Source organism: Choloepus didactylus, chromosome 17 (genome assembly GCF_015220235.1).
Source record: "Choloepus didactylus isolate mChoDid1 chromosome 17, mChoDid1.pri, whole genome shotgun sequence".
In the NCBI taxonomy this organism is placed as follows: Eukaryota; Metazoa; Chordata; class Mammalia; order Pilosa; family Megalonychidae; genus Choloepus; species Choloepus didactylus.
In genome coordinates, this window is record NC_051323.1 from 67,546,172 (window position 1) to 67,558,400 (window position 12,229).

Here is a 12,229-nt window from a genome sequence, read left to right on the forward strand (position 1 = left end):
CTACAAGAAATGAATTGGAGAATTGCAGCATGGAAGAGTTAGGGAAAGAAGAACCGGGATTGAACAAGGGGTGTATGAGTGGCCAGGTAGGGAGTGAAGGGTATTTACAGGGATTGGCAGTTTCTTGAGTCAACAAATTGGCAGTTCCAGAGAATAAGGAATGGAAAGAGAAAGGGCCAAGAGGAAAGCAGGAGATGGTGAGGGGGAAAAAGGCAGGAAAGAAAGACTAGTGGGATAGATTAACTTCTTCATACTATTTCCCAGAGTAGATATATTTGAAAAGTCCAGGATATGTTTTTCTTCTGAAAGTTAAGCAAATCTTTGTCTGTTTGACCACTAACAGCTTAGAAAATAGGAGTTCATGGATTATGTAGACTTAATTTTTTATATTCAAGACTATTTAGTATAGTACCTGGAAATAGTCTCCCTTTTCCTCCTATTCTCAAGTTGCTTTTGACTGAAACATAGATCTATGAAAGTATTCGTTGTGGGAAACTTCTCATGAGGACTCGATGTTAAAATCCATTTTTTGTTGTAATCACAGATAATACTTTCAGTTACATGGGTTTCTCCCTGAAACATTTTAGAGGTCTAAGGTTATAAAAATAATTGGGATTATGTGAATCTCACCTGGAAAATATAGAAATTGTAGATCTGGAACTAACTCTGAATCTTGAATTTGGAAAGGTTGAACCAATTGTGATTTGGTAATTTTTAGTTTTCATTGAACATTTTGCTATAATAGATATATAGCTAGAATTATGTTAATTGAAATGTTGAGCAATTATTTTAAAACAACAAAATGCAGCTTAAAGAAAGTATTTTATAGGTTACTTCAGGGATAGTTTTCCTAATTGAAAAATACCTGAGTAAACTCAGTTGACAAGTAATTGTCATTTCTCTTGAATTGCTGAGTAGGAGGAAGACCCCAACTGCAGTCAGTTGGGGAAATCCATGGTACTGAATGTTTCTAAGGAAAACACTTTAAAAAAATGTATAGCAAACACAAAGATGTGTGGCGCTTTGTCTAAGATTATGATGGTTTTTAAGGCTTGGGAGAAGGAAGGAAGATTGTTGGCATGTTTGCAAAGTTGAGTGTTTTTAAGTGACTATTATAGTCTGTCAAACATTAGGAGTTTTATGTATGGTCTGTTGTTACTTGGTCTGGAATCTTAAAACTGCCAGGTAATGGGAAGATGGGCGGATAGTTTTGCATGTTGGGCAATGTCCTCTGTGGTTTCTCTGCCTCGCTCTGCCTTTCCCACCCCTGCTTTTATGTGAACTGCATGTGACACATTGCCCACACTCTTGGGCAGTAGGTCTAGAAGGCTCTTTTGAAGTAATCATCATGTTTACTGCTTATCTGTATACGTTTGTCAGTATATCAGAAGTTTTCCTTATAAATGTACATTTGTTTTTTCTACATACTGTACTTCCCAGACCACTTCTTTCCTTAAAAGTGCTTGGCTTGCCTAATACTGTGCCACCCCCAGCTTGCATTCCCTCCTTGCCGTTCCTGCTTTGGATTTGGTATTGACCAGAAATGCCAGTTTTATGCAGAACGCATTGAATGTTTTGTGTTTTGTTTTCTTGTAAGGTACAGTGGTCCCACCTGGCATCTCTCAAGAACAATGTTTCCCCTGTCTCGCGATCCCATTCCTTCAGTGACCCTTCTCCTCCCAAATTTGCACACCACCATCTTCGTTCTCAGGACCCATGTGCACCTTCCCGCAGTGAGGTGCTAGGTCAGAGTTCTGACTCTAAGTCGGAGCTGCCTGACCCCACCCAAAAGGCTTGGTCTAGATCAGACAGTGACGAGGTGCCTCCAAGGGTAAGAAGCAGAAGGACAGACGTGCTCCTCTTTTATTTCATTTTTAAAAATTATTTATTTTAATTAATGATAGGGTGACTTCACCAGAATTAAAGGGGATTGGAATTTCAAAAGGAAAAACAGTGGGGAGAAGGTGCCATAGTTAGGCAGTTGTATACATAAGGGGCCAAGTAACTTTTTTATTGTTGTTCACTCTACTTAAACGTTAGGTAGCAACATGATTTTAAGAGTAAGTCTATGAAGAATGTACTTCTAGACCATATAGAGTAATCATTTATTTTAGCAGCTTTCTTATGAGTGTGTTACAGAAGCTACAGATTATTTTGCAACATTAACCAATATTAAAATGTTCAGAAGAGGTCTGATAGGAAGAAAAAAATAACATAAGTGTTTCAAAGAAAAGGATTTTTTTCATTTTAAATTGAGGGATTTTTTTGATAATTACTGGTAAAATTAATAAAAAGGCACATTTTAGTGTACTTTTCCTCCATTTGGAATTTACTTCCTTTGAATATTTTCTTGCTTCCTGCCAGTCTTTTGCTTCCTGCTGATCCATTTGTAGACCACTGTTTGGTTTCTGTGGGCTTATTTTCCTGATTCTCACATTATCTCAGCAAAATGCTTTGTACGTCCCATGCCACCACGCTTCAGTCTAAACATCATTTAAATGTTATAGACGCAAGGAAAGGCTGTCTGTACAGGCTCCTTGGGTGCCATTGGCTAAATTATTTTCTCCTTGTAAGAGTGGAGGTCCAGAAAGGGATCAGGGGCGGGTGTGGGTGACAGTAAGGCTTATGTAATTAGGGCTGCTTTAAAACTACACTTTGGGAGGGGGATTTTTCTCTCCTCACATTTTCGATAATTTGATTGGTGTCATTTTCTACCTGAAGGTTCCTGTTAGAACAACGTCTCGTTCCCCTGTTCTGTCCCGTCGAGATTCCCCACTGCAGGGCAGTGGGCAGCAAAACAGCCAAGCAGGTCAAAGAAACTCCACAAGGTAAGGGTGAAAGTGAAGAAAAGGTTTATTGAATACAGTCCCCTATGGCCTTACTTCGCCTCTTTTCACAGAAATGCTCGTGAATGTTGATGCTCTGGGGCAAAGAAATGATTAGTTTTAATATAAAAGAAAAAGTGCCATAAAATCTGTTGGTGTTGATCACATCAGACTAATCTGTAGTAAAAAAGAAGGGTGTGTGTGTGTCTGAATCTGGTTGGTGTCTTTTAGTAATTTTTTAAATGACAACTGCCTGGCCCCATAAGAGTAAGTAAAAGGAAAAATGGGAGAAGAGGCACTATGTGAATTGTAGTCTGAGGGAGCTTATTACCTAAGGACTTCATAAAAACTAGAAATCACAGACAAATTACTAAAGAGAGTCTGATTGACATTCTGTGGTCAACTAGTGAATTAACCAAATAGTATTTTGAGGTTCCAGGGTTCTCTGTCCAACATAGTAGCCATTAGTCACTTGGGGCTATTTAAATGTGAATATAGGGTTGTGAGGAAGTAACTCCTGCTGCTGCCTCATGGCGTCTGTCCATGGGGACCCTCGCCTTCCATGAATATGGACGCTCTTTCCTCATCATTAAGGATCAGGACCGCAAGTCTCGTCTTAAGGGCCTTGAGGCCCTCAAGTCTCACATAATGGCTGCAAAGCCTGTTGCAGATACAATGAGAACATCACTTGGACCAAATGGTGGACAGAGATGGCCATGCGACCGTAACCAATGATGGGGCCACTGTTTTAAGCATGATGGATGTCGATCATCAGGTTGCGAAGCTGATGCTTGAACTCTCCAAGTCCTGGGATGGTGAAATTGGTGATGGAACCACAGAAGTGGTCGTTCCGGCTGGATCGCGGCATTCACCCAATCAGAATAGCCAATGGCTGCAAGCAGGCTGCCCACATTGCCATTGGGCACCTGGACAAGATCAGCGACAGCGTCCTCATGGACGTGAAGGACACAGAACCTCTGATTCAGACTGCAGAGACCACACTGGGCTCCAAAGTGGTTAACAACTGTCACCGACAAATGGCTGAGATTACTGTGAATGCTGTCCTCACGGTGGCAGACATGCAGAGAAGGGAAGTTGATTTTGAGCTTATCAAAGTAGAGGGCAAAGTGGGAGGGAGGCTGGAGGATACCAGTCTTACTAAGGGTGTAATCGTGAATAAGGATTTCAGTCACCCACAAATGCCAAAAAAAAATGGAAAATGTGAAGATTGCAATTCTTACATATCCTTTTGAACCACCTAAACCAAAAATGAAGCATAAGCTTGAAGTGACCTCTGTAGAAGATTATAAAGCCCTTCAGAAGTATGAACAGGAAAAATTTGAAGAGATGATTCAACAGATTAAACTGGTGCTAACCTAGCTATTTGCCAGTGGGGCTTTGATGATAAAGCAAATCATTTACTTCTTCAGAATAACTTACCTGCAGATTGTTGGGCTGGAGGACCTGAAATTGAGTTGATCGCTATTGCACCTGGAGGACGGATTGTTCTGCGGTTTTCTGAACTCACAGCTGAGAAGCTGAGTTTTGCTGGTCTTGTAAAAGAGATATCATTTGGGATAACTAAAGACAAAATGCTGGTCATCGAGCCGTGTAAGAACTCCAGGGCTGTGACCATTTTAACTCAAGGAGGAAACAAGTTGATCATTGAGGAAGGAAAATGATCCCTTCATGATGCTCTGTGTGCCATCCGGAACCTCATTCGTGACAATTGTGTAGGATATGGAGGTAGTGCTGCTGAGAGCTCTTGTGCTTTGGTGGTTAGCCAAGAGGCAGATACATGCCCAGCCTTGAAGCAGTTTGCCATGAGAGCCTTCGCCGATGCACTGAAAGCCATCCCCATGGCCCTGTCTGAAAACGGTGTTGTGACTCCCATCCAGACAGTGACCAAAGTCCGAGCCAGACAAGTGAAGGAGGAGAACCCTGCTCTTGGCACAAATGGTACAAAGCAACAGCACGTCATAGAAACCATGATTGGCAAAAAGCAACAGGTATCTCTTGCAACACAAATGATTAGAATGATTCTGAAGATTGACAGCATCCGTAAACCTGGAGAAGCTGAAGAATAAGGAAAAAACTTAGAATAAAATGTAGTCATAAGATCTGTGGTTAGATAAAGGGGTGTCTTGTGATGCATCTACAGCTATTTATTGTTTCCTTTTTCAGACACTGTAGATGCTCTAATGAAAATAGCTGTTTGGTAACTTAAAAAAAATAATTTAAATTAAACAAAATAATTTCATTTCAGTGCAGTTGCAGTGGTCACATTTCAAGTGCTCAGTAGCCACATGTAGACTGTATCACACAGTACAGGTATCAGATATTTCCATCCTCACAGAAAGTTCTTATTGACAGGCTCCATTCTAGAGGAAGAAAAGATCGTTACGTTGAATATTGTGTCACTTAATTACCACAGATCCTCTAAAGTTAGCCTTGTGCGCATTGACCCCTGGTAGAGCCGAAGGAGTGAGATGGATGCTGATTCGTTCCTTAAATGACCAGGATGGACTGTGGTGGTGTCCTCTAACCACGTCTGCTCCGTTTATCCCGACCGATCAAGCGTGAGCTGTGGATGTACCATGGCAGGAAATGCGTCACAGCCCTGCTTTCTGCAGGGTTCCAGCATTCTCAGTGAAGCACATACTTCAGAGGGGTCAGGTTCTGAGAGCAGTGATGGTTGCAGGAGAGCAGCAACCTGGAAACGGAGTATAATTTTTTACGTGCATTTATATATATAATAATATTAAAACTCAGTTTGTAGCTGTGACAGAAACGGTGATACTTGCAGACTGAGCAGTAGCATTGTCCTCTCACAGTGGTGAGGATTTTAAGTCTCCTGGTGGTAGCATATTATTTAGTATTTGCGTTCAGGATATCTGAGATAAAACCTGAGTGATGCCATGATAGCCTTTGGTTGGTTTAATGTTAACTGCTGTTTATAGCCTGCTTCTCTTGCCCCCGTTTGAGAGACATCAGATACACCATGCAGGTGTGTGGTGTTGGCTCTGCACCTGGGATCGTGCGCTGACCGTCCTCTCTGCTCTTTTCCCGCAGCAGTATCGAGCCCAGGTTGCTATGGGAGAGAGTGGAGAAGCTGGTGCCCAGGCCCGGCAGCGGCAGTTCCTCGGGGTCCAGCAATTCGGGGTCCCAGCCCGGCTCTCAGAGCGGCTCTGGGGAGCGCTTCAGAGTGCGGTGTAGGATGGCCTTCCTTTTCCTTTCTGCGTGGGGGGGTGGGGGGGGTGGGAGCTGGGCTGTCATCAGTTGTGTGGAGTCCTCCTTAATCATGTAAAAAGACCTGTGGTTTGCACACAGCTGCACATCAGAAAACAGTGTTTCATTTAGGTTGTTAGTAATTCTAACAGTCATCAAAATTTTAAAAATACAGAGCTACTTTCAGGAGCTTCTGTGCACTACCTGTGAGCACTTTTAAGTGCATGTCTCATTTAACCGTTTTGTAACTCCATGGGGTATAAATATCCCCATTTTACAGATTAAAGAAACTACAATATAGCCAGATTAGGTAAATTTTCTGAGGTAAGTAGCTAAATGTCCATGTTTACCAGACTCCAGGCCTATACTGTCATCAGTATTGGTTATTGTAACCCACCCGTAGTGAGAGATGAGTGGAAATTCCCTCCACTACATTATTGACATAACATGATGAGGAATCACTTGTGAACATGTGTTCAGTGGAGTGTGATGCGGGAGGCAGGATTCTAAGCAGGGAATCAGAAAGGCTGCCTGGGAATCTCCTGGGACCCCCTTTTGTCCTGGAGTTCAGACTTGAGGTGGAGACCCCACCTTGGGTGGGACTAACAGATGCGGGCAGGGGGAGGGGTGTGGAGAGAAAGGCAACACAACGCTAGGTGGCCTGGAATGGCTATGGAACGCTTTGAATGCTTACTTCAGTGTTTATTTGCCTTTCTTTGTCTCTCTCAATCTTAACAGCATCATCCAAATCTGAAGGCTCTCCATCTCAGCGCCTTGAAAATGCAGCCAAAAAACCTGATGATAAAAAGGAAGTCTTTAGACCTCTCAAACCTGCTGTAAGGATTGCTCAAAATCTATTTAACTTGTTTCAGGCTTGAGTGAGCTCTTTCGGCTACCAGTGTGATACTCTGAGGCCTGCAGCCCTCCCAAGGACCTCTCACAGATTTGGGGGATGACAAGGAATGGCCTAAACTGCAGACCCATTTGTGCCTTCCTCCCTTAGTCATTTGTTTCCTACAAAAATCCCTTGGTCAAATAATACCTTTTATCTGGGGTTTCAGCTCTGTGCTTTGTATACCTTATAAAGAAACACAACAAAGCCTGGTTTTTATTTAATGAAATTTCCTTCTAAGAAAATATTTTGAAAAGGAAAACACGAAAGGAAGAAACGCCTTTTACTATTCACTTGGCATTAACCTTGACTTACTCTCAATGAGTGGGGCATTTTACAACACTGGCTTTTAGAATAAACTTTTAAAAATCACCTTCTTGAACTCCTCTGCTTATAGTCTGCCTTTGGGAACCTGGGGTGTTAGTCGTGACCACTTCTCATGCTTCCCCGTTAGCCTCTGCTCTGTTAACTGACTTTGTAACTGACTATACGCGGTGGAATTTAAAACCTGCTGGGGTCTTGACTGCCTGCTTGGATTGATTTCTGTACTTCTCCCCCACCCCTCCCCTTCTCTCTGCGGCGCTTCTCCGCACTGTCCCTCTCGGCCATCGCCGGCCCCTGGACCTGGTGGTACCGCCTGTGCTGCAGGGCGATGTGGTAAGCCCCTGTCGGAGAAAGCTGGCCTCAGAGCAGCGTTCTGACTGCCCTCTAAACTTAGCTTGTATCCATGCCACACGTCTTTTCTTTCCTCAGCTCACCTGCTTTCCTAGAATTTAAGACCCTTAAACTCTCTTCAGCTTTTTGTTTTGTTTTGTTTTTGTTTTTGTTTTTGTTTTGGTCTTGCTTCTCCCTTGTAGAGTTAGGCTGATTGATGAGAATATACTTTCCACATAATGGTCATTCAATAGTTGATGACAGTGTCATATCCTTCTTTAAAGCTTCCCTTAAAGAGAAGAATATTTTATACTTTAATTCCTCATCCTATGCCATCAACATTCTCGCCATTCTTTCCTTTGAATAATAACATCTTCAGCTTTTTTAAACACATAGAATTTGCTGCATGCATGGTTGTTGTTATTTTGGTAATTAAATACAATTTTCTGAATAACTTCCTAGAACGCCACAGCTATTAAATAGCAGCAGGGCTCAAGGTTTCACATGTGTGAGGACTGTTATTTCACAGGGTCAAGCTCAACAACAAGATGTTTTTAACTGTGGAAAAGAAGGAAGTGAAGTCAGGACTGCTTAACTTAAGTTAAAAAGTCATTATTGTATTTTCAAATAAAATTCCCAAGTAGATTGCTATAGACTTTTATATGAAAATGTGGAGTAGAACTAGGTACCCCTCTTGAATTGTATTTGACTAATTGGATTGAGTGTTAAAGTATCTTAATATAGATGAGTAAAGGAAAACGAAGCCCTTTTAAATGATAGCTTTTCCTGTGGAATTTTTCTTCCTTTCTGATGTTCTTATATATCAGAGATATTCTGGGGAAATGTGGGCAAGGTAGAAAGCAGTGAGTGAAGTCAGCTCAGCTGTCTCCCCACGACAGTCAGCACTCATCCCCACTGTTCCACTTACTGTGTCAGGAACGTGGCGAGTTGTTAACAGTTGGTAAAACCAGATGTGAATCTCGGGCAGGTTTCTGTAGGTTTGAAATTTTTCAAAATAAAACTTGAGGATACAAATAATTACTTTAAAAAGTAAATATTTAAAGCAGGCTTATTTAATTGAGAGGTTGCTTTCTGGGTAATCCTCTTAATAGAAGACTTTGTCATATAGGCAGGAGTCAGTGCAACAGGGTCCAAGGGTCTCTGCCTTCCTTTATGTTATCTAAAATGATATATTTGGGGAAAAAAAGCACTATCAGTTTACATGCAACATCTTTGACACTCTTTTCTATCAAAAGCTTTCAGAGCTCACCTTCAAGTGAAACTCTGGTAAATACTTTTCCAAAAAGTTCTACAGAATCGACATTGTGGCTATTTAATTTATGGTTAAAATAAAGAACATCTCATTCTTTCTGTTTCCACTGTTTGTTTTCCTCCCCTTGGCTTACTCTCCCTTTTCCACCCTGTGTGTTAGGATCTGACTGCCTTGGCCAAGGAGCTGCGAGCAGTGGAAGACGTGCGGCCGCCTCACAAAGTGACAGACTACTCCTCCTCCAGTGAGGAGTCGGGGACGACGGACGAAGAGGACGAGGATGTCGAACAAGAAGGGGCTGACGAGTCTACGTCGGGACCGGATGACACCAGAGCCGCGTCAGTCCTGGGCGTATCTTAGCAGGGACGAGAGTGTTCCCGCCGCGCCTTCTTTCCACTTGGGACCAGACACTTCCCCCCTAGATCTGTTTGTGTCCTTGCACATTTACCTGTAGTTGTCGTGGACTAAGCAGCAGGCAGTCCTGAAGGATTTACCCCTTCCCTGTCCACGGGCATGTGTGTGTTAGTGCCTTTCTCCAGCACATACTTGCTCTTTTGTTTTGTTTTGTTTAGTTTCATTTTTTAATTGGAGACTTTGAATGATAAGGAAATTTCAGTTGAGTTTAACTACTTTAATTAACAGTATGTATTTACTTTAATTATTTTGCTCAAAACAAACTGAGCTGATGGGAAATTCCTTGTTTTAGGGAAAAGGATAAGGACTTGCTTTCCTTGAGGAGTCCTTTCTTTGTACCTGTAACCTGATCTTGTCTTATGACCTTGAGAAGCTGAAAAATCTAAACAAATATCCTTGACTCCTGGAAGTGTGCCCGTAACTTGTGGATTTTGCCTCACTAGGTCATCTCTAAATTTGAGCAATGGTGAAACGGAATCAGTGAAAACCATGCTTGTCCACGATGACGTAGAGAGTGAACCTGCCACTACCCCATCCAAGGAGGGCACTCTGATTGTCCGCCAGGTACCTGTGTCTCCTCTTTGTTGTCAGAGGCTGAGCTTTTCTGTAGTCATTAACCCACCTGCTCACCCACTCACTCACTCATGCTGTTTCTACATCATCATCTGTTTTCATGTTAACAAGACCCCTAGGGTAGAGTGTCGGGGGTCAGGGAGCAGGTGGGTGCCGCATGCCCCGTGGGGAGCTGGTAGGCTTCCACCCATGCTGCTGCCCCTCTGCATGCTTCATGGCAGCCCTCATTCAAGCACCACCCTGGTCCCAGTCTGTGTCTGAGCAGGAGAAAAGCCACAGGGAGTCTCCCCAGGCTCACAGAGTAAGGGCGCAGGTCCCGAGGCCATGGCAAAGGGGCCAGGCTGCCCTGCAGAGAGCCCTCGACCCTGAAGGGCCACGGGGCTGCAGCGCTGAGCGGGCACGTCAGGCAGAAGCCACTGAAGGCAGTGAGCCACCTCTGCATCACAGGGAGAGGCTCATAGAGCAGAACAGTTGGGCGGCCTCTCTTCTATGTTCCACAAAGCTCGTTTTCTCCCTTGTTGAGTAATTAAATGTTTATCACCCAGATGTGCTCAGTTTGGATTACTGAGTTTTACAACTGTCTTTTCACTTCTCAGCTTACATGTAATGAAGGGGCTTTGCTTATTTAACTAGAACCAGAACCCCTATCTAGTATGTTAGTCTTTTCCCTGAGTGTGTTTCATGCTAAGGCAGTGCTTTCAGATGGAAAGTAGGAAGAACATGGAAAAGATCAGGATTTGAAGAAGCAACAAGTGTACTTTTATCTTTAAAGAAAAGATATTAAACAAAAAAAAAGGGGATGGTACTTTGGTAACAACAGTTAGTGTAGCAGATAAATCATATTAAACACTCGCTGCTCGAATCATGCAGCCACCAGATAAGGTACTTTGAATTCTGATGGCTCAAAGACATTAACCTAGGAAGTGTGAGCAATCTGGGCTCATTGCCCCTGGTTTTTCCTCAATCATTTGACAGAATCTGAAAAGTCACACAACACCGTAGAGTCAGTAATCAGTAGGATCGTAGGCTCTGTCAGCAGCACTTGAGCGAGACAAGTGTGCCTGTTTTTTCTGCAGAGTGCAGTTGACCAAAAGCGTGCCAGCCACCATGAGAGCAATGGCTTTGCCGGCCGCATTCACCTCTTGCCAGATCTCTTACAGCAAAGCCATTCCTCCTCCACCTCCTCCACCTCCTCCTCCCCATCCTCCAGCCAGCCGACACCCACCATGTCCCCACAGACACCCCAGGACAAGCTCACTCCTCACGAGGTATGTCTCGCGCCACAGCTGGCTGCTTTCCTAGGGTTAGACCAGCACGGCCTAGTAGCTAGTTGGCGGAGGAGAACTTTCCAACGCCCCTCACCCTCCCCTATCCACCTGCTTTCTTCTGTCACCCACCCTTCTCCCCAACCCCCAAGTAACATGTTTCAGAGCTGCATACAAATCCCTTAACCCTAGATCAGTTTCCCTCCAGACTTGCCAGTCCACTGTGTCCTTTTCTCTAGATAAGTTTAGTTGCATGGCTTTACTGAGTCGATTTATTTTTAAAAATCTAAATAAAATGATTGCTGTGTTCTCAGACCCATTATATATTTGGCATGAAATTCTTGTAGTCATTTGTGGAATCCACCTTTTTCATTTTTTAAAAAATCTGATTACTTTAAATATATGAGAATTTGGTTAAGCCGACTTGGCCTTATTTGGACAATCTTGTTATCCTGTACAAGGATCTCCTTCAAACAGGGCTGGATTTTATTTGTTTGTCTGTTTGTTTTGTGGGGTGGGTGGGAGGTGTTGGTTGGTTAGTTGGTTGGTAGTCTTAATTTGTTTTTACCAACCCTGTTCAAAGGAATCTTTCCTTGAAATTCACAATCAAATTCTAAGAAGAAGCTAAATAAACACTTTTCAAAAAATCTACAAAATTAGAATGTTAAACTAGAAGAGTAGAGGTTGGTGAGGGCTTTTCATTTAAAGTTGTCCTAGGAATCCCGTGTGCATGTGGTGCTCAGGCTGGGTGCTGGCTGGGGGCTCCTGGCTCTGCAGTTCCACCCCAAGTGGAGTTACAGCTCCCTCCTGAGCACCCCGGACTGAAACACGTTCCTCATGTCATGTGAGGTGGACTTAAACACGTTCCTTGTGTCATGTGAAGTTTGGTTAAAAAGCATTTGCCTGACAGTTGAGGGAGGTTGAAACTGACATGTAGCTTCAGCCAGTCTTAACTGCCTGCCTGCTCCTATTTTGGTTCCCTTGTTAGAAAGAATCAGAATAATCCTCTCCCCTTCAGGAGCAGGGGCAAGTCGACTGCTTCCAAGGCAGGGTCAGCATCAAATTGGCCATCGGCTGGATTGGCCACTGGCTCATGGTACTGGGGAGG

General features: G+C 43.2%; 1 protein-coding gene and 1 pseudogene across 50 annotated transcripts in view; both read left to right on the forward strand.

Annotated features, from left to right (window-relative positions):
• MAP4K4 (mitogen-activated protein kinase kinase kinase kinase 4) overlaps positions 1–12,229 on the forward strand; it is a 206,324-nt gene that overhangs the window by 175,368 nt on the left and 18,727 nt on the right. For 7 of the 50 annotated variants that reach the window (XM_037806473.1, XM_037806482.1, XM_037806478.1 and 4 more), the window contains 8 exons: positions 1,598–1,831; positions 2,722–2,828; positions 5,898–6,037; positions 6,792–6,889; positions 7,594–7,602; positions 9,032–9,207; positions 9,727–9,847; positions 10,933–11,124. In XM_037806473.1, coding sequence (XP_037662401.1) covers positions 1,598–1,831; positions 2,722–2,828; positions 5,898–6,037; positions 6,792–6,889; positions 7,594–7,602; positions 9,032–9,207; positions 9,727–9,847; positions 10,933–11,124 — 1,077 coding nt within the window. The remainder of the gene's footprint in view (positions 1–1,597; positions 1,832–2,721; positions 2,829–5,897; positions 6,038–6,791; positions 6,890–7,593; positions 7,603–9,031; positions 9,208–9,726; positions 9,848–10,932; positions 11,125–12,229) is intronic. The other 43 variants (XM_037806486.1, XM_037806500.1, XM_037806488.1 and 40 more) reach the window with 18 other exon arrangements.
• Positions 2,835–5,890, forward strand: LOC119512000 (annotated as a pseudogene).